General features: G+C 52.9%; 1 protein-coding gene across 3 annotated transcripts in view; it reads left to right on the plus strand.

The window, feature by feature from the left end:
• Nucleotides 1-22,190, plus strand: part of RGS10 (regulator of G protein signaling 10) — a 34,915-nt gene that overhangs the window by 10,481 nt on the left and 2,244 nt on the right. For 2 of the 3 annotated variants that reach the window (XM_066354984.1, XM_066354986.1), the window contains exons 2-4: nucleotides 412-530; nucleotides 2,117-2,203; nucleotides 13,129-13,272. In XM_066354984.1, coding sequence (XP_066211081.1) covers nucleotides 412-530; nucleotides 2,117-2,203; nucleotides 13,129-13,272 — 350 coding nt within the window. Of the gene's footprint in view, nucleotides 1-411; nucleotides 531-2,116; nucleotides 2,204-12,717; nucleotides 12,915-13,128; nucleotides 13,273-22,190 lie in introns of those variants that run through there. The other variant, XM_066354987.1, reaches the window with a different exon arrangement.

Below are 22,190 nucleotides of genomic sequence, written 5' to 3' on the forward strand. Positions count from 1 at the left end.
CAGCATAATTATAAGATGGTGCGGAAAGTGCAATGGGGAAGGAGTCTCTGTTAAGCCAGGTGCCTGGGAGGAGGGATTGAGTGAGACTTGTGGGCTGCCTGCACTTGACCAGTGGATAAGGCAGGGGAAGGGTGTAAGGAGACTGGCGGGAAATGACGGGTCCTTTCATCGCTCTAAGCCTCAGTTTTCCTCATCTGTAAAATGGAGAGAATGGTAGCACCTAGTTCATAAGGTTGTTTGTTGTCAGGACTCAAATGAGTTCACTGGGTTAAGCGCCTAGGATAGAGTCTGGCAGCTAACTTAATATATGTTAGCCACAATGATGATGACGATGATGATAACCATTCTATGCGGATGTTTTTAAATGATGGTATCTTTGGACCACGTACACAGTCTAAACTTTCCTTGCAGACATCCATGACAATGACGGGAGTTCCAGCAGCAGCCACCAGACCCCCAAGAGCACGGCCAAATGGGCGGCCTCTCTGGAGAATCTGCTCGAAGACCCAGAAGGCGTGAAAAGATTTCGGGTTTGCCTTTTTCATTGTTGACGGGATTGATTTGACACGTGAAGACATTTAGATAGGTGTGGGGGAAGCATGAGCCAGTTTTAATGCTGTCTGTCCCAACGCGAAAATAAGAGCTTCTTACTTGTCAATGCCCAGATGGAAAGGTTTTCTGGTAGCTGCGGCCAGCAGCGAGGGTCACGCACAGACCGTTTCTGGGTTTCATATAGCTGGGGGGGGGGGGCGATGCGGAGTAGATTCTGTGTTCATTGACAGGATTGACAGACTGTCCCACTCTGACATCTGGGAGCAGTGGTCTGGGCCTCTCTGCGGTGAAGGTTTGTTCTTTTGTGTGTTAGGATTATTAACAAAGCGAGACAGGCTAGACCAGGGGTCCCCAAACTACGGCCCCCTGAGGCCATTTATCCGGCCCCCACCACACTTCCCATAGGGGCACCTCTTTCATTGGTGGTCGGTGAGAGGAGCATAGTTCCCATTGAAATACTGGTCAGTTTGTTGATTTAAATTTACTTGTTCTTTATTTTAAATATTGTATTTGTTCTCATTTTGTTTTTTTACTTTAAAATAAGATATGTGCAGTTGTGCATAGGGATTTGTTCATAGTTTTTTTATAGTCTGGCCCTCCAACGGTCTGAGGGACAGTGAACTGGCCCCCTGTGTAAAAAGTTTGGGGACCCCTGGGCTAGACCCATGGTTTTCAGCTGCTGGTCCACAGACTGGCGCCGGTCCACCGGAAATTTTGTGCCAGTCTGTGAAAGGGTTAACCACCCTGATGTATGAAGATTTAAAAACACTGGGCTAGACAGCAGCTGGCAAAGTGAAGTTGAACTCCGCAGGAGGAGGAAGATGGATGGGGAAGCATCGGTGCTGCCTAGAAATAACTTTTTTGGCCAGCAGCAACCCCAGGTGTCAGTTAGAAGGAGCACGTGTGAATTTGAAGAATGCCCTATCTCTGCCTGGGTTCCGCTGAAATCTGTCCGTATGTCTGGGATCAGGCCAGCAGAAGCCGTCCGGCTGTTGGTCCTTCGGCACCCAGGGAGGGAGTGGCAGGCAGGGCTGCTAACATTTCTGGACACACCAGGCCACTGTGAGCTCTGCCTAGATCTCATGGAAGACGCTTTCCCATGCCACGCACCCCCAACATCTGCCAAAAGAGAAAAATAGAGACCTCCAACTTAAAATAGTTTTCATCATGATGTTTTTGGACATGGTTAATACGTTTTGTTTTGTTTAAAAAAAATGGGCCTGATTTTGGAGGAATGTTCTTGGTTTAAACAATGTCTGGAAGGAACTAATATATCTTCCACTTTAATTTACTTCTTGGTGATTTATTGTCCGCTTAGCGTTGTGAGGAGACGCTCGCTTCATCTTTCCTCGTCCTTACAATGTCAAAGACATTCAGCTCAAATGCACATGAAATTCTAGCTTTAACATTAAACATAACCTTTGTGTTTTAGGGTGGTGTTTTTTTCATGCTTGTCTTTCGGATTTTGCCAAATCAGTCCTTGAAGGGAAATGAGGGAAATGCATTATTTGTTCGTTTTTTAAGTAGAATACTGTTTTATATTTTTTCTTCTCTCTGTCCATAGGAATTTTTAAAAAAGGAGTTCAGTGAAGAAAATGTTTTATTTTGGCTAGCATGTGAAGATTTTAAGAAAACGCAAGATAAGAAGCAGGTATTTATTTCTCTTTGTAATCATGTGCTCCATCATCATTTTTTTCTAATCTTTCCTTATAAATTTACAGCTGCCTTTCCAGTGTATACTGAAATTGCCAAGAGAAATCTGTTCTACACTGGTTTTGGGGATAAGACATAGGTGCAGCAGATTAGGTATCTTGCGTTGCTCAAATATCCGTAATTTTAAAAGGAGGGTGTTAATCCTTGTTTAATGGAGCTACGCAAACAGACAAATGTTAAAGTAAAAATAACAGTTTATGTCACTGAGAGTTTATCATCGTGGGTGATTTTCTTTTTTTTTCTGAAGCTAGAAACGGGGAGAGAAAGTCAGACAGACTCCCACATGCGCCCGACCAGGATCCACCCGGCACGCCCACCAGGGGGCGATGCTCTGCCCCTCCGGGGTGTCGCTCTGTCGCGACCAGAGCCACTCTAGCGCCTGGGGCAGAGGCCAAGGAGCCATCCCCAGCGCCCGGGCCATCTTTGCTCCAATGGAGCCTCGGCTGCGGGAGGGGAAGAGAGAAACAGAGAGGAAGGAGAGGGGGAGGGGTGGAGAAGCAGATGGGCGCTTCTCCTGTGTGCCCTGGCCGGGAATCGAACCCAGGACTTTTGCACGCCAGGCCGACGCTCTACCACTGAGCCAACCGGCCAGGGTGCGATTTTCTTTTTCTTCGTGAATAAGTTAGGAGGACACTGACCCTGGAGTTCAACGCGTCGGCCTTTTGTGCAGGTAGAATGATCAGCAGTTGTGGTGACGAAAGCCACGTGCCTCAGATGGTCGTCAGTTATTCACGGTATCTTCACGAAACATCCCGTAGTTGGCAGGCGTTCCACAACCAAGGTTTCTGACTGTTCTCCCGGACAGATGTGTGCTCTTTGCAGGGGGTAGCCTCCAATTCCAGCGTCAGCCAGTATTTCCGCCATTGAGAGCTGGGTAGAGGGGAGGTGGTGGAGGTCAGGGGGAAGGAGGCCTGCGGGTTAGGGGTGGTTACGAGGCTGTGCCTGCGGACTTCTAAGAGGCGACTAGCTAAATGCCTATGGGGTCTGGTAATGTAACATACGTGAGTGCGGCTTTTGGTGTGAGGCTGTAGGGAGTGGTGGGGATTGGGGTCATCAGGGGGCAGCTGCCCTGCCTCCAGGTGCCACAGCTGGGAGTTGAGCTGACTTTGGCAGGGAACACTTCGGGTCTGTGGCTGTCTAGGCTTTCCCTGCTTCCAGTCCTGCCCACCGAGGTCTTCGCTTGCCCACCCTTGTCCCCAGAACCCGGAGGGGCCTTTCTTCCTAAGGCATCTCCCATCTTCAGCCCAGTGCTGCCTAGTTCTCCAGAGAAGCTGGATATGTGCATTCTTATGTGAACCCGTCCAATTTTATGAGGGTTAGAACTAATTATTTTTTAAAAAATGTAAAACCTTGCCTGCCAAACAAAACACAGCCGTGGGCAGAAGTGGCCTGTGGGCTGTCGGCTGTTGAAGCGTCCGTCTCCGAAAGCTGGCGTCCACGAGGCCAGCGGTCCTTACGTGTTTGCCGACAGCAGCTTGGAAAATGTTCATCACTGGTTTATTCAGAGGCTTTTTTGGACTCAGACACACTTTCCCTGAGATGCAGCAATGTGGCCTTTCTCTCCGTAGGGCAGGAGTGGATTCTGAGATAGGTTCCCTGTAGCTTGAATTTCCTGGGTCAGCCTAGAAAGCCACCCAGGGTGGGGCCGTAGGCATTTACTCTTGCTGGCTTCTAATCCCTGGCCTCAGAGAGCAGGGGGTGGGGGTGGGGAGCTGCTTCGGAGAGCTAGGATGTTGGGGGTGAGAGAGGCCTACCGGTGGGCCCACCCCTTCACTGGAGAAACCTCGGCCAAGCTGGGCTTGCACCAGCACTCTGCATAACGTGCAGGAGTGTCCTTCAGTTCAGCTGAGTTCCCCAGATCTCTGTGGAGCGCCTGCCCGGGACCAGCCCTTGTGAAGAGCACGGGAGACACACGGGGACGGGGATGGGGCAGATGAGCTTCTTTGGGGAATAGGCATCGGGAGGGGAAGTCGCTTGGCAAGCCTCTGCCAGCGTGGCGAGTCTAGAAACGGGAAGTGCCGGTTCTGTGGAGCATAGGCGGTGGGCCGTTGGGAAAGCCCCCAAGGGAAGTTACTGTTAAGCTGACACCTGAAGTGAAGTTTGGGGCTGGGGTCATGTTCCCGAAGAGGGGACAGCACGTGGGGAAGAGTTCCTGGACAGAAGAGCTGGAGGAAGGCCAGATGGCTGGAGGGTTGTGCTCGGCTCTGCTCTGCGGCCCGGCTCTGCTATGCAGGAGACCGGCAGGCAGGTGGGGCACACTTGGAGACCCTGGGTGCCCAGGTGAACACTGAAAAAGCCATGTGGGCCTAACCTGGCGATGGCGCAGCAGATAGAGCATCAGACTGGGATGCAGAGGACCCAGGTTTGAAACCCCGAGGTTACCGGCTTGAGTGCAGCATCATCTGGCTTGACCGCAGACTCACCAGCTTGTGCGCAGGGTCACTGGCTTGAGCCCATAGGTCGCTGGCTTGAGCCCAAGGTTGCTGGCTTGAGCAAGGGGTCACTTGCTCTGCTGTAGCCCCCCCCCCCCATCAAGGCACATATGAAAAAGCAATCAGTGAATAATTAGGGAGCTGCAACAAAGAATTGATGCTTCTCATCTCTCTCCCTTCCTGTCTGTCCCTGTCTGTCCATCTCTCAGCCTCTCTCGCTAAAAAAAAAAAAAAGAAAAAAAAAGCCATGTGGGGTGGGCTGCATTGGCCCATCCATAGCCTACAGACAAAGCTTCCAGAATGTGGCAGCTGCCCTTGGCAGCCAGCCCACCCGTGACACCCAGACTATGACTCCTTGAAAGTCTGTGTCCTTAGCCTGGAGTGTGCCTGCTGATTGCTGCAGGGTCCTGAATGCTGCCTCACTGTCAACTGCCTGAGAATGCAGCCGGTGCTGGAAGGTAGGAAGCATCCAGGGGACCCCTCGGAGCCCAGACCTGTCTGGGTGAGCCTCGTGGCCCCTCCCACCCTCCCCGCAGCTGTGGGGGGACAGGTGAAGCAGCAGCTTGTCCAAGGCCAGCTTGGTGCTGACAGAGCTGGGATGCAGACCAGATCTCTGACTCCAGGGCCTGTGAATTCTCTAGTTGGTCTGGCGGCAAGGGAAGTAAAACCAGTTAAGTCCGAAGTCACTAATTTAGGAAAGCGGAGGAGGAGCAGGACATACAGGGGGTGCGGGGGGTCAGCCTGCTGAATTTCTCAATAAGTCTTATTGCATCTGGAGCTGTTTGAGGGTTTATCTCTGCAGTGGACGAAGGCGGTTGTGGGATCCACGTGAATATCACTTTTGCTTCTGTTACTTTAGATGGGACCTGTGCTGGTTTGATTTCCATTCTTTTACTAGGTTTATCTAGCCAGATCGCTCCTTAGCACTTGCCATGTCTCTGGTCTCTTGTAGAATGTCTTTGTTTATCTTCTGTATTGTTTGCTTGTCCCTGTGTCATGCAGGTTCCATAAGGTTTGAGGCCTCTGTCGGTCTTCTCTCCAGTGTCCAAGTGTCTTGTCAGTGCTGGGACTTCCAGCTCATTCCCCTCAGGCCAGCCGACCCCTGAGGACTCGCTGTGGGTGGGGGCCAAGCCTCTCTTCCTCTCACTTTGCTGCACCCTTGGACTTGACAGATGAGCATGCGTCCATGCTGTTGGGCTCGTACACTCAGAGCCTCCAAACAGTGCTGTGTCTACTGTGCTCCCTGGGCTGTGACTCGCCCCCTGGCTGGCAGGAAAGCAGCCCCTCGGTTTCGGAGGGTCTTGGTACCCTGCATTTATGGTGGATGCTGGGGCTTCAGAAACGTGGGAGGGTGGTGCCCCCACCCCGCCCTCCTTGGGGCTCCTGGGGTGGTAGCCCCTTCCAGCTGTTCTCATCCAGCAATCAGCATTCAGAGCAGGTCCCTCCCTTTGCTCTTTCTTTACGGTTTAACATTTTCTGTCCAGTGCCTCTTCCCCGTGAATTAACACGCGAGATATATCTATCTTCTAAAACAAAGCAGCGTTTATGTTTTATAAAACGTCCAAAAAAAAAAAATCCAGCTCCAACAAGGTGTGTATTCTCTGATCACCCCGAATTCATTCATCCATTCGTCTATCCCTCAGCACGTGCACGTTGGGCCAGGCTACTGTGTGACAAGGATTAAAAGGGACATGGCAGTCTGTACAGACTTGTAAAAACCAAACAGAGTGGGGCTGGGGAAGTGGTGGGTGCCTCACGGTTTCTGATAATTCTCACTCGGAGAGCGGCTTGCACCGGTCCTTAAATATAGTAATACCTTTTAGAGTCAACAGAGTTTTGGGGCAGTCTGTCGTATCTACTATTTGTATTGTATTTTACTTAACACTAAAACTTGATCCAGGATTTTAGAGGGTTTGATATTCTTATTTAAAGAAATAGTAAAGGCTTTCCTAAAAGGCAGAAACACACTATCTTCTTTAGTTAAAACAGAAAAGTATTTAAAGATCCAAAAGTGACCTACGTTCTCCTCAGATGAAATGCATTCATTCACAAGTGGCTGCAGTGAGAAGGGCTGCTCCCTTCACCCCTCAGAACCCCCCTGAGCTCACGCTACCTTTGGTTTGGGCTGTGTCTTTCCAACTTTGGCCTTTCGATGTGGACTTGAGCGTGGGGTCTAGGCCGGATCTAGGCCGAACCCGACCGGTATATAGTGTTGGGCCAGCCTAGTGTCTTCGTTTCTACCCTGCTGAATTTATCGTTTTTAGATCTTAGCTATAAACTTCCTCTTACTCTAACCGAGGTTTCACTTACATACCTGTCTACTACGTTTTCTTTATGAAAATACTGTTTTTTGCTGCTGAGCCAAAGAAGATGCTACGGTTCCGTTTTTCTTCTTGCACCATTTTTTCTTTTCTTTTCGTAGCCTCTCAGCTCATGGTTGCAGTCCAGGTTCACCTGGGGACAGTCCTCCTGGGGCCCTCTGACCACGGCTCCCAGGCCTGCCTTTGCCACCACTGGCCACCCCCTTTGCTCCTCCTGCGTCCTGGACTCGGGTCCTCTGTTTGCAGCCATTCGCTCACTGTGGTGGCGCCGGCCCGCATTAGTCTCTTCAGAAAGGGGATGTGGCAGGTAGACGTTTAAAGATCTTGTTGAATGAAAATGTGATTTCTCCCCTACTCTCCCACTTCATTGATAATCTGACAGCACAGAGTTGAATGAATCCTGGGTTGAAACTCACTCAGAAATTTAAAGACATTGTTCCATTGCCTTCGTCTCTGTTAAGAGTATTTTTATGGGGAAGCTGATTTGTTTTCTTTGCCTTTTTTCTGTCTCGAATAGTATAGGATCTTCTTCTCATCACCAGTATTCTAAAACTGTCTAGTTAGAGGCTTTGGAGGGGGTTGGGTTCATTCATTGTGTGGGCATGTTAGGGAGCCTTTTTCCCCCCCATATATTTGAGAGAGAGAGAGAAAGAAGAAGAAGAAGAAGAAGAGAGAGAGAGAGAGAGAGAGGGAGAAGCATTAACTCGTTCTGTTTAGTTGTGCACTCATTGTCTGCTTCTCATACATGCCCTGACCAGGGATTGAACCTGTGACCTCAGCGCGTGGGGACGATGCTCTACCCTCTAAGCCACCTGGCTAGAGCCTTAGGGAGCCTTTCCACCTGGAAATGTATAGTTCTGGAAAGTGCTCTTATGTTATTGTTATTATTATTATGACCATTTTTAAAAAAATCTTTATGGGCACTTTATTCAGATGGCCGGCTATCTGAGAAGATGGGGATTCTGCACCCAAAGACCGTCTTCACACCTCGTCTCAGCCAACCTCTGTTCCCCATCTCCTTCTCTCTGCACGAACTCTGCACAAACTGGCTTCTCCCTCAGCACTCCGCCATCTTGGCTGCTTCTCGTGGCCTCCTCCACGTGGCCTTTCTCTGCTCTCTTTTCTCCTCTCTCCTCTAATGCTAATCTCAGGAACCGAGAGCTATGACCATTATTTTTAAAAATCTCTTTGGCTTTTGGTTTCTGCTATTCTTTGGAGGTCTCAACTTAATTTTTAAATCCTTGCATTGAATTTTGTATGCTTTTGTTGGTTTGTTTTCTCTAGACCCTCCGGTTGCTTGCTGGTGGCCACAAGCTTGATACCACGTCTATAAACTAAGCCCATCTCCAATCCGCTGGATCGGGGAGGATTGGCTGGGGCATTGTGTGCAGAACTGCACTTACCCCTCCTGCTCAGAGGGCACCCATGCCTGCCCTCTGCTCCACGCTGCTGAGTTGCAGCTTCCCTGTCAGTTTCTTCAGAGAAGAAAACTCCAGTCCGAGGCAGGGGGAGAGGAGGGAGATGACCGCCCGAGTGCTCCGAGTTGGGGGGCCTTGGGGTCCATTGGCTTCTTTCTGCTGCCCTCCTCCTCCCTTCCATCTGGGGTACCCGACGCCCGAGTTCCTGCCGTTTTTGGACATTTCTCGTTGGCACTCCCTCCCCCGCCCCGAGGTGCAGGTGCTTAGGCTTGTTCTTGCTCTGCAGAGTCATTCGCTGTCCCTCCAGCTGCGTTCCATTTCCTGAGCCAGTTCTCGGAAACAGTCTCAAATCCTTTACTTGATATTTTCTCTGCCTCGTGCCTGGTCTGAAGCTGATATTAATACAGGTGGTGGCTTGCTCCTTGAATGATCTTGCGTGCCCTCTCGCGTTGGCCACCCCTGGCAGCGTGTTGGGATGGAGAGGAACAGCGGATGGGGACAGGTGCAGGAAGCAAAGGGAGCAGAACTCGAGGACAGGCAGAGGGTCGGGGTGAGGGAGGTGTCCTGGGATCTCAGTCCCCAGCTTCCCTGAGTGGAGACCGCAGGACCCACTGGCCAGGAGGGGACCGCTTCTGCCCTTGGTGTTTGAGGTGTGTCTGTGGGACAGCCGAGCCCACATTTCTGGAAATCAGTTGGCTGCATGGTCTACAGCAGGGGTCCCCAAACTTTTTACACAGGGGGCCAGTTCACTGTCCCTCAGACGGTTGGAGGGCTGCCACATACAGTGCTCCTCTCACTGACCACCAATGAAAGAGGTGCCCCTTCCGGAAGTGCGGTGGGGGCCAGATAAACAGCCTCAGGGGGCCGATGCGGCCCTCGGGCCCGTAGCTTGGGGACGCCTGGTCTACAGCTTGGGCTGAGGGTGCGGCTGAAATCTTGGGAGAGCGTGGGGTTAGGCAAGTAGTCAGCTTAGGGCAGAACTCTGGGACACCCCAGAATTTATGAGGGGGACAGGACAGACAGGGACAGGAGCTGACAAAAGAGACTGGGAGGTGTTGGAGAAGCCTGTGAAGGCAGCAGTCGTGAGCAGGGCCAGGGGCGGGAGAGCGGCCGGAGTAAGGTCTGAGGGACGTGGACACAGGGAGGACATCAGTGAGCCGGTGGGAGGCTGAGCAGGCAGGTGGGCAGATGCCACACCGAGCGAGTCAGTAGTGGTGGGAAAGAGACCCGCAGTGCGTGCTTAGCTTCTGCGATGTTTGAGTGAGAAGTCAGGGTGAGAGGTCATTAGCCACAGGGGGGTGTGAGTAAGAGGAGACTTTGTTTCCCCACTTGTTGGGTGAGGGCGAGGGACTAGGACATTCAAGGCAGCCTCTCTGCGCCTTGGGGGGCGGGGGCCTATGCTGTCACTTGGCGTTGATAACAGCCCCAGGGCTGATAGCAGAGGGAGTCTGCTTCTCCTGCACATGTTCTTGTTGGGAGCAAAGGCTGCATGCTGACTTCTGCCCGCGCTCCGTTACGGCTGATGCCAGGCTGGAGGGCAGGCCCCAGACTGATGGGAAGTCTGGGAAGAGGGGCTCTGGGTGCCAACGCCCCCACAGCAGTCCTCAAATTGATGTCAAGGGTCACAGGTGGGCCCGGGCGAGGTCCTCTTCCAACACCTCTGGGGCAGGGTGGGATGCCGGGCACATTCGCCCCCGCTGGGGGCCGCAGAAGGGAAGCCAGACACCCTTCAGAGCACACCCAGAGCGCAGTCCTGGGCGGACGACCCCCACCGCCGTGGGGGGATGTTTTCTGTCTCTATCCTGACAGGAGCCAGAAGAGGGTTAACAAAGTTCTGGAAAATCTCCCAAAATAACTCGAGAGACCAGGTTCTTCTTTTCTGTTGTGTTCTCGCATGGACAGCCGGCCTCCCCGTGACCGGCCTGCGGTCAGCAGTCTCAGGGTTTCCCTTCCAGTCATGCTTCCCGCCTGCGCCCAGATAAGCTCTGCTGCTGGGGGTTTCGTCGGAGTGGGCGCCTCGGGGCTGCTCTGGGCCTGGACACTGGGGGGCGGCTGGGCACGTGCAGGAAGGGCTGAGAGACCCAGAGACAGGGCCCCAGGGCCCCCAGAGCCTGCTTCCTCTCCTGGGGCCCCCCACACCCTCTCCTCTAAGCTGATTCATTACACTCCTCTGTCAGAACCACCGAGACTGCCTGGATTCATCCGGAACCAGTGTGTGTGTGTGTGTGTGTGTGTGTGTGTGTGTGTGTGTCTGGATTCATCTGGAAAGTGTGTGCGTGTGTCTGTGTCTGGATTTATCCGGAAACAGTGTGTGTGTGTGTGTGTGTGTGTGTGTGTGTGTGTCTAGATTCATCTGGAAGCAGTGTGTGTGTGTGTGTATGTGTGTGTCTGTGTCTGGATTCATCTGGAAACAGTGTGTGTGTGTGTGTGTCTGCCTGGATTCATCCGGAAACAGTGTGTGTGTGTGTGTGTGTGTGTGTGTGTGTGTTCAAGGGGGAGGGGAGGCCCAAAGTGATTTCAGTCTCCAGACCTTTGCATGGAATTTTTGAATCTGACTGACTGATACTTTTATGAAGTATGAAAACAGGCAGTAGTTTTTCTAAAATGTTTTTTCCTGGCATCACGGGGTGGTGGGAGGGAGGCTCATGGCGTCATGTGTGGGGGGGGTCAGTCCTCAAGGGGGAAACCACCCCAAAATGCTGTCCCACTTGGGTCTGGATGGACGGTCCCCAGACTTGTCCCGTCGAATAGCCGTATTGGTCTTAAGATGCTCCTTGTACCTTTGAGCCTGGTGCTGATGAATTGTTCACAGTGGTCATCAACCGAGACCTGACACCATGGCCTTGGGTGTTGACTTCCACCTGGGCAGTCTTTCTGGGGAAGAGGAGGTGGTCAGGACGGAGCCCCCTGGGCCTTTTGTCATCGAGTCCTCGGAATCAAAATAAGTCCAAGGACTGCTTTTCTCCTTTCAAGGACCAGGTAGCGAAGCCTTCTGGTGTTTTCTAGAAGGCCGAGCTCTGCAGCATGTGTGGGGACGGGGCCCCCGGGTGAGCTCTTTGGGGGAGAACAGCAGTTTTCCAGGCCTCATAAGCCCCCTGGCTGCCCCCACAAATCATGGCCCCAGGGCTGCATTTCAGAGGCATTGATCAGCTGGCTTGCTCAGTAGGGTGAGGCAATACTTGAGGTGTTAATGTTTAAAGAGACAGCCTCCATGTTTGTGGCCCTGAGATGTGAGTACAAGCACTTTGCTCTCTCTGAGAAAATAGCACCCTCAGCCTCAGGGGATGCCCCGGAGGACCGGGCTCCTACAGCCCCCCCCCCCAGGAGGAGGCAAGCTGGTTTTAAGGAAAAGCACTTACAGTGAGTGTGCTCCACCACCCGCCACCCGCCCCTGCTCCGGTCCAGATTGGTTTTTGGTGCATTAGAAGTGCACACCTTTTCCAAGTCTGCTTACAAGCCTTTCAAGGGCTGCTGCTTTCGGGAAGGACTGCATTCGGGACTCAGGGTGGCCAGTGAGTGCTCCCTCCCTGGCTAGTACATCTCAGTACCTGGAAGAGACACCCTGCCCCGGGAGGCCGACCAACCGCATAACCTGGAGGGGGGATAATGTATCTCGCAGGCGGAACTGAGAGGAAATGCAAGGCTTCGGAGCCACCGGTTCTAAGTCTCCCTGCAGGCTCCTTGGACAAGCCCCGGTGCCTCTCCTGGGCTCTGTGTCCTCACAAGGGACGTGGCGCTAACAGGGAAAGGGCACTTTGCCAGGTGTTCCCAAAGTGTAGGGAACGGGCCCTGGTTGTAAGACACCTCGCCTGTCCTGGAGCACAGCAGGTGCTCGAGAGCTGGGGGGATGCGTGTGCATGGTTGAACTTCATTATTTTTACATTGTGGTCAAATATACATAACAAATTTTTACCATTTTAGCTATTTTTAGGGCTCTCATTTTATCATTTTAACCATTTTATTTTAAAAGTTATTTACTGATGTAAGAGAGAGAGAGAGAGAGCAAGAAATATCAATTTGTTGTCTCATTTATGCGTTGATGGGTTGATTCCCGTATGTGCCCTGACTGAGGATCGAACCGGCAACCTTGGTGTGTCGAGACAGTGATCCAGCCAACTGGCTACCTGGGCAGGGCTCATTTTAACCATTTTAAAGTGTACAACTTAGTGGCCTTCAGTGTGATAGTGTTTTGCAGCCGTCACCACTATCTAGTTGCAGAATTTCTCATCACCCCGAACAGAAACCGCTTTCCTTTCTCCTCCCCACAGTCCTGGGCGACCACCCACTTTCTGTCTCTGTGGATTTGCTTGCTCTGGATATTCCGGATGAACGGAATCGTGTACTCTGTGGCTTTTAGCGTCTGGTTTCGTCCAGTCAGCATCACGTTGCAAGGTTCACCCATGTTGTGCATGTATCAGGACTTCCTTGTCACGGCTGAAGAGTGTTCCCACGAGTCCGCAAGTTGGAGAATTCACAGGGTACTCCTGAATGGTACCAAGTGTCACCCACGTGGGCCAGGGTTCTTTCTGTCATCTTTCCAAGTGGATGGTGTAGCAGTTCTGTGGCAGGAGAGGGGACAGCAGACAGCCAGAGAGCCCCGGGCCTGGCCGGGCCGGAGCGGAGAGCTGGGATCAGGCGGGCACGGGCGAGGCTTGCCAATAACAACCGGGCTCCTGTGTGTCCCTCCCGCAGATGCAGGAGAAGGCGAAGGAGATCTACATGACCTTCCTGTCCAGCAAGGCCTCGTCACAAGTCAACGTCGAGGGGCAGTCCCGGCTCAATGAGAAGATCCTGGAAGAGCCACACCCCCTGATGTTCCAGAGACTCCAGGACCAGGTAACCGGCTTCCTGCCCCGCACGGGGATTTGAAGCTGACGTGTGTTCCCAGCCTGGCCCGTGGAGGAGGGAGCCGTGGCTGGAGAAAGAGAGAGGACTACAAGGCCAGGCTGAGAATTGAACCCGCAGGAGGCTCCCTGCGGGCCTGTTTCCTCTCGGTCTGCACAGTTTCAGCCAGCAGGGTTATCTGTCTTCTCAACACAGATTAGAAGCCCCATGGCTGGGGCTGTTTGCGGGACCCACTCCGAGGAAGCAACATGGGATAACTGCTGGAGGGAGGAGCAGACAGAAAATTCTAGAAAACAAGGAGTCAAAATGGCCATGAACCCGGGGCTGTTTTTGTGCAAATATCCAAACATCGCAGCCTACGCCTGGCGACCCAATACCGTAAGCTAGTTCACAGTGAGGACCCCGAGTCGAAATGAAATGTTAACATATGGCAGCATTCATACTGCACTTATAGCAGGGAAGTTAGGTTTAAAACAGACCCACCAGAGAAAACCAGTTTCCTGGCAAATTTTCTCATGAGGAACGCCTGTGGTAACAGGCAAAGGGATGAAAGGGCGCTCCAGAGATTTAAAAAGAAATTTTTTTATTTATTGCTTTTAGTGAGAGAGGAAGGGAGAAAAGGAGACAGGAACAATGATCTGTTCCTGTATGTGCCCTGACCGGGGATCGAACTGGCAACCTCTGTGCTTCCGGTTGACGCTCCAACCAACTGACCTTCCCAGCCAGGGCCCCAGAGGTTTTTTTAGACATGAACTTGCAGACATGACTGTCTGTAGTGAGCTTCGTTCTTACGAAATGTCATACTCACATTTGTAGACAGTGGAACACAGATCTCAGACTTCTGCGGGCTATTCTTATTGAGGAAGTGAAGGCCTCGCTTGGCACACCGGTGGAGACTCGCTTTTAGCTTAACTCAGCCGTTCGCCACCGTGAGCAAGTCCAGAACCACCTGGAGGGCCTGTTAGGGCAGATGCTGCACCCCACCGCCTGAGAAAACTGTCAGAGTTGGTGATCCCAGGCAGGCCGAGCTTTGCCTTGCCAACAGGTCCCAGGTGATGCCAGTGCTGCCCGTCCTGGGACTACACTCTAAAACCACCGGGCCACTGCATGGGCTGGCCTTTTTTCTTGATCGCCTGGAGTGTGCACAGAGCCCAGAGCGTGCCCCAGCACCCAAGAAGCCTCGTGCTTGCTCAGTACAGATAGGAAACAAACATACAGGTAGAAAATACAAGCATGAGAAGTAGTTTGAGAATGCTTTCCCCTCGACACCATGGCAAATTCCCCCGAATTCTGAATCCAGTTCGGAGTGTTGAAGGGACTCCGTTAGCATGGGAGACTTCCTGAGGGCCTCCTGGAGGTGGTGATTTTGAGTCAAAGGGAAGGATGCCATGGACATGGATTTGTGGAGGGAAAGGAAGTGGAATTTGTGGCCCAAAGGCAGTTTTTGTGGCTATGGCCACATGAGGGTGTCTACCCCCCCTCCCCCGCCAGACCTCAATCTTTTAAAAGTTTCCTATTGTACTTTCAAGTACAGCCAGGGTTGAGAACCTGTACTGAACGAAGCCCCTGTGTTCTAGGTCTTTCCACTAATAACAATATTGACTATTCGGGGTGCCCTTCTGTGCCCAATGCCCATTTGGCGTAGTCTCTCACTGCATCGCCAGTGAGTATTTTTCCTGTTTTGAGGATGAGAAAAGCAAGCCTCAGGGACACTAAGAGGTTTGACAGCACGAAGTCACAGGCGGCCAGCAGTGCGGGAGGCCCACTCACTCTCGTCCAGCTGCTTCCAGAGGCCCCCTCTGCTCCGTTCACAGGCAGTCTGTCACTTGCATCAGAGCCCGGTGAGCAGCTGGAGCAGAGGGAGGGGTTGGGAAGGCCAGGTGAGCACCCATTTCCTGGCTGCAGATGCCGAGGTAGTCCTGGGGAGGGTGGGCAGACTGGGGCCACTCTGCACGGTGGGACCTCGGGCTCCCAGGGAGCCAGCTCGCCTGCAGTTAGGCCTGCAACACATCTCAAAATATGAGCAGCCCCTGCCGTCCCAGCCACACCCCACTAGATTCATACGTTGGGACGTTGGCTGGCACAGAAAGGAGGAGCGCAGGGGACAGAGGAAGATTTTTTTCAAGTGACGAGAGAAAAATATTTAAAAGAAAACTGTTACCCTCCTCATTATAAAAGTCATACATACTCAACAAGGGAAACTTAAGAAACCAAAATACAAAGCCAAGAAGATTTACAATTCCATACCTGGACAGGACCACTAAATGACATCCAATCTCTAGACTTTCCCTCCTTCTTCCTATAAACACGCATACGTGTGCACATACCGCCAATGCGGCACAGTGCAGTTCAACCCATATTATTTAAAGAAAGTACTTTTGACCCACTATATATGGTTTCCACCTTTGTCGCCTGCCTGCCAGGGACAGGCCAGGGCGAACGAAGGAAGATGAGAGGGAGAGAGGGAGGGAGGAAGGGAGGGAAGGAAGGAAGGAAACTTCCATTCACTGTCCTTAAGAATCACTTATTTGAGAGGGATATAGAGGCACTAACTAGCTTTCTAAGGCATAATTGGGTGAAAACGAGGTATTGGAATCGGAGCTGACTCCACAGCGAGTCCCTGGGAAGGAAGGGCTGCTGGGTTCTGTCCGTCACTCGGCCTCTCCAGGCCTGCTGGTAACCGTCAGAATGTGGCTCAGTGCGGTCTGTGGTTTGCTGCTCCCCAGAGGCCCCCGCGGGAGCCCGGTTTTCCTAAATGAGGGAGTTTGGAGCGGAGGGGAGCCTGTCTGGAACCACAAGATCTCACATAATTTTACCAAAAAACTCTCCTCGGCAGCTTGGGCTTCTCTGAGCTCCGCTGGCCCTATGGCCAGGTTGTGTGATCAGGCAGCGTGGTGCTCGCAGGAGCCCTTCTCCAAGGAAAACTTCTCATGGCCTCAACACCCCTCCACCCGTCACCACGGGGGCCATGTTCTGTGCCCTGGAGGCGGCTGGCCGGCAGCGTGCACTTTGGGGCTCAGCCAGGACCTAGAAGGATGGGAAAACCCCCCCCCCAAGCATCCGGTGAGAGGAGCCGACAGGCACGCAGCACATATGAGCAGAGCTTCTCGGGTGTTCATTCAGGTCCCGCTGATCCCTGGTTTACACACAGTGCTAACAGGTTCTGGGGTTTCGGCGCGCAGTAGATTAAAAGTGCTGGGACAGGCAGGGGAGAGATGGGTGGCAAGAAGCAGTAACTTGGCAGCCAGTGGCAGGGCAAGGGGGGGGGCCGAAAAACGATACTGACCACTAACCACAGCACAACAACCGGGAGCCACCGTGTGGGGGCGTCCCTGTGCTGCGGGATGGTGACTGTGATGATTGATCTTTTTTTTTTTTTTTTGTATTTTTTTTTCTGAAGCTGGAAACGGGGAGAGACAGTCAGACAGACTCCCGCATGCGCCCGACCGGGATCCACCTGGCACGCCCACCAGGGGCAACGCTCTGCCCACCAGGGGGCGATGCTCTGCCCCTCCGGGGCATCGCTCTGCCACGACCAGAGCCACTCTAGCGCCTGGGGCAGAGGCCAAGGAGCCATCCCCAGCGCCCGGGCCATCTTTGCTCCAATGGAGCCTTGGCTGCGGGAGGGGAAGAGAGAGACAGAGAGGAAGAAGTGGGGGGTGGAGAAGCAAATGGGTGCTTCTCCTATGTGCCCTGGCCGGGAATCGAACCCGGGTCCCCCGCACGCCAGGCCGATGCTCTACCGCTGAGCCAACCGGCCAGGGCCTGTGATGATCGATCTTAATGACCCCAGAGCATCGGGCAAAACTTAAATTGTGGTCGGCGTATTCCGTGAAGAATGTGTGAGGCATTTTAATAAGCATTTCATCCAGATGATTTTATTTTAATTATTTTGAATTAAATTCATTGGGGTCACATTGGTTACTAAAATTATGTAAGTTTCAAGTGTACAGTTCTTTAATACATCATCTGTATACTGCATTGATTGTGTGGTTCACCACCCAAAGTCAAGTCTCCTTCCATCACCAAATCTTTGACCCCTTGCTCCCTTTACAACCTCCTTCCCACCCTCCTTGCCCTCTGGTAACCCACCCTGCCGTTGTCTGTGCCCACAAGTTTTTGTTCATCAAAACGATATCTTAAGTTTATAATTCGGTTATTTGGAAAACTCATGTTAAGTGGAGACATCATTCTCTGATAGAACTTGGCTCTGCAAATGTTTAAAAATGCAACACTTTGATAGCCACTCAGGGCCTGTGTTGCAGCACATGAAAGATTTAAAACAAAATCCTGCTCCTACGAGCTTCACCGCACCAGTTGACACGCCTCTCCTGCTCTGAAGCCTCTGGTTGAAAATGTTACCGGGAAGGAGTTTGGAGAGGACGGAAGGGCGGGTGCAGGTCCCTGCAAATGGCAACTTGAGATCGTTGCTTCCTCAGGCCATGAGAGAGAAGGCCGCAGGTTTGAGAGGGAGTTCTTCTTTCTTAAATCTTAGGGACCCCAACGCCTACACTAAAGTGGATTTCGCGTGCCCTGTGGATGCCCTCACCCGGGCTGTGGGGTTGGTTGGTGCTTGATCTGCTCTGGGGAAGGCAGAGTGGAGGCGGCCTCCTGCATTGAAAAGGAAGCCCTCAACCTCTGATATTTAGAAACAATCGGAATGACTTCAGTGAGGTGTCAAGTGCCCCCAGCCACATCCTTGACAGAGAGGGGAGCCACGCATCGGCCCCTTTTCAGCACTGCTGTTTCTTTGAATTTCCTCAGAACTCAAGAGGTGAGAAACACTTCCTTTTTGACATTAATAGGAAGGGTTGGACCCACTGGCGAGGACCCAGAGATGGGGGAGGGGCTGTGTGCCTTCAGGGGTCACTGGGGGGTCCTCTCCAACCCCGCTTCTCCATGTCTGCCGTGGTGGCTGGGGCTGGACATGCTGTCACCCTCTGTCATGTGGGTGCCAGCTGACGTTTGCTCCCACAGACCCAGTCCGGTCCAGAAGCCGGCATTTTCCAGCATACAAAGCCAGAAAGGGCAGGCCGTGGGTTTTTGTTCAAATGGAAGGAAAGTTGGCTCCCGACGTCTACCACAGCTGTTCGCCTTATGAGGGGACGGGTGGGGCGGGAAGGACAGTATTTGAAATACTTTGAGATTTAAAAAACAAACTTTGAAATGGTGTTTGGGGGAAGAAGGGTGGGGGTGGGCATCAGTATAGCACTGAACTCTCCTGATGGCCAGAGACCAACAACGAGTACCTTTGTCCTGTGTAGAAAGGATGTCATTTGGGCCTTGTGTTGGAGTATTGTGGACTCCGGGAACAAGGGGACAAATCGCCAACCCCCTCACAACAGCTCTGGACCCTGGGGCTGTGGGGGGGTTTGCCCCAGCAGGGGTCTCAGTCTCTGTCCACGCCCAGCCTCTTCCTGGGGTTCCGCTCCCACTCCGGCACGCTGTCTGGCTCTGGTGAGCCTGTCACGGAAGCAGGAGCACCGTCCAGGGCCACCGAACGTCCGGGGGCCCACCCTGCCAGCTGCCGGCAGACCCCCAGATGCACCCTGCTCCCGTTTCAGAAGGCGGGGAGGTGGCCTTCACCTTGAGGTGGGGACATGCCCGTGGGTGCCCTCTCCCTGCAGCCTCTTCTCTGGTCTGTCGTGGTTCTGCGGCTGAAGGCTGGAGGGAGAGGGGCCTGCTTTCTCTACACTGTCTGTCCGTCTGTCCGTCCGTCCGTGTGCGTCTGAAAGCACGTGGGGAGAAAGAGCCTAGAGATGGGAGCGCCTGCCGCTGTCTTTCAGCAGTTTTTACCTAAAAACCAAGCCCAGTTCTCGCAGCGAATATGAAGTCTCATTAATAAAACTTACATGAAAGGGTTTCTTTTTCCCCCTCCTTGTACCTAGTTGAAATAACGTGGCGGAAGCTTTTGAAGAGAAGGGAGGGTGTGCGTTTAGTCGAGGTCTTTGAATGTCCTTGACTTCTGAGAAGTGTTAGGAGATTTATTAGGCTTGAAACGTGCTTAATTGAGACAGTGTTGAAAGCTTCCCGGAGCAGCGTTCAAGGCTGGCCGAGCTTCTCACTCTCCACGCGGCTGAGGACGGTCAGGGAGGGGCTGGGCCCGGGCAGCAGGGCGGGAGCACTGGAGTGGGAGCACCCCATGGAAAGGCAGGACCCAGTCGGCCCGCACTGCTGGGCTCCGGAGACGGAGGGACCCTGGCCGGGTGAGGACCTGGTGCGGCGGTGCGGTGAGCAGGAGGGCTCCCGCCTCGTCCAGCCGCCTGCAGGACTGGATCCCAGGGCAACAACGCCAAACAGTACAGTCTGGGCGCAGCTCACAGATGTGGGGGGTTGCTAAACCCTGAAACCTGCTGAGCCACAGCTGCCTCCACAAAAAAAAAGGTACGGAATGCAATTTAGCTGCCAGCTTGAGTCTTCTGCCCCATTGGCTGCCCGTCCCTGAGCAGGACTGCCCGCCTCCTAGCTCTGCCCACCTGGAGTCCCACCCCCGCCCGAGGTTTGGCTCCACGTTTTTCTCTGCCCTGCGGACTGCTTGAGGTGTGTTGGTCAGGGGACCATCATCGTCCAGGCCCAGTGAGGCCAGTTCTCCCATCCAGTAGTCCTGGTTTTGTAGAACCTTCTGGAACCCTGGGGGCGATCTCATTTTTCTGTGCTCACTTAGGAGTGAGGTGAAATCAATGGTAGTTGTTTCCAAGGGCTGTCATAATGAATTGTCCCAAACTGGGTTGCTTTAAAAAAAAAAAGAAGAAATGTATCCTCTCACAGTCCAGGAGGCCGGGAGTCCGAGATCACGGGGTTGGCAGGGCGGGAGGGGCCGCAGGGAAGGTTTCTTTCTTGTCTCTCCTCGTTTCCGGCGGCGGCTGGTGTTCCCCGGTGCCCCTGGACTTGTAGCCTCATCACTCAGTCTCTGCCTCTGTTGTCACGTGGCTCCTTCCCTCTGTGTGGGTCTCTGTGTCCTCTCCTCAGGACACCACCTTATAAAATCCGGGATGGTGTCATCTTGACATTCTCAACGAACCCTATTTCCAAGTAAGGTCACATTCTGAGGTTTCAGCTGGACATAAATTTAGGGCGACACCTCAGCCCACTACACTGACCTTTGGAGATATTTATTTCCCTTTCATACACATAAACATGCTCCTTTGTTTAAAATTTTATTTTCAATTACAGTTTACATTCAGTATTATTTTATATTAGTTTCAGGTGTACAGCACAGTGGTTACACAATTCTATACTTTACAGAGTGTTCACAGACACCCTTAAAAAGCCTATTTGGGAATCACTGTTTCTATTTTTAGTGCATTAAAAAAAACTCAGCGCTTAGTCACTTAACTCTCACGTACATTTTTCCTTGCTAAACTCTTTTCACAGACTTCATTTGTAATGACTGCTTATAGGTCTGCCATGGGTGACAGTACTGCCTAGTGGTTAGGAGTGTGGCTTCTGGTGCTAGACAGCCAAGTGTTGGCATCCTGCTGGGCTCTTTTCGGTGTGCTCACTGTTCTGGGCTGAACTGTGTGCACACCGCTCCCCCCCACCCCCAGGCCTCAGAGACATACGTTGGGGTCCTAAGTCGAGGTATCCCAGAATGTGACTTTGGAGAGAGGGTCTCTGAAGAAGTATTTAAGATTAAACAAGGTCATTGGTGGTGGGCCCTAATCGAGTACAACTGGTGTTTTTATAAGGAGAGATCAGGAGACAGACACGCACAGAGGGAAGATCATGTGAGGACACCAGGGAAGACAGCTATCTACAACCCTAGCTGACTTACACACCGGGCCCTGGGGCAAAGCACGGAACCTCTAAGGCCCTGCTTCTTCCTCTCTGTAATCGGGTATCTCACAGGGTTTGGTGAGGATGAAGTGAGGATTAAATGCTGTCTGGTGCACGGTTAGCGGGCGCTCTCGGCCCGTTGGTGCTACCCTGATTCATTTCACCAGCCCTCTATTGTTGCATGGTGGATGCTTTCTATTCATTGACAGGGTGAACATTTATTTAGTGGACCACAGTCGTGATCAAGAAGGCTGTGGCAGCAGCTGGGTACACTACCTTTGGCCACATTCTTGGAAGAGATCTTTAGAAATGTTCTCTATCCTAGTGTAAGCCATCCTTGCTGAGCACCACCCTGAGGGGCCATGTGATGGGAGCACTCTTGCCATGTGCTCCCAGGCCAGTGCCCAGGAGACCCTGTGCAGACAGATCAGCCAGCTCACAGCCCCAGAAAATGGAGCCATTGGGAACGATTTTTCTTTTTCAAACCTGTCCAGGGCTCATGGCTCTAAGCTGTCACCCTGGGACTCCGCAGCGCCAGGGGCTGCACCCGGAGGCAGGAGGGGATCCTGGAGAAGGAAGCCCAGTCTGGGGGACTTCACAGGCATTTCACACCTGCCCACGGCAGGGTGTGGCCCTTATGCTCTTGTCAAACAGTTCCCGGCCCCCTCCCCTCGAGCTTGCTGGCACCAGGAAAGAGCCTGCAGCCTCTCGGGCTCTCCTGGAGGCCCAGAGAGTCCTACCAGCCACTGAGCAGCTCCTCGGAGTCCTCCCCGCCAGCCGCTGAAGCTGCCTGGGGCACCTCCCCCCCACCCCCGGGCACCTCCCTCCCCCGCCTCCTCCAGCCCTGGGTGCCTCCAGCCTCTGCCTTTTCTCTTCTCCCCTTTGAAGTGCGAGCCTCAGAGCCACGACAGGCAAACAGGATGCTCCACTCCCACACGCAGAGACTTCGAACAGGCGCCTGGGTTGAACTGCATCCTGCTGGCAGTGGTGGGTCCCAGCTGCAGGGGACCTGGTGTGGGAGGGGGCGCAGGGCTGGGTGCCGGGAGGGGCAGCGGAGCTGGCTCCCTTAGACTGTCTTGGAGCATCCGGTTCAGACTTGGAACCAGGTGGGCTTCTCAGCGTTCCTTGGGGGG

This window comes from Saccopteryx leptura, chromosome 13, assembly GCF_036850995.1.
Source record: "Saccopteryx leptura isolate mSacLep1 chromosome 13, mSacLep1_pri_phased_curated, whole genome shotgun sequence".
NCBI classification, from domain to species: domain Eukaryota; kingdom Metazoa; phylum Chordata; class Mammalia; order Chiroptera; family Emballonuridae; genus Saccopteryx; species Saccopteryx leptura.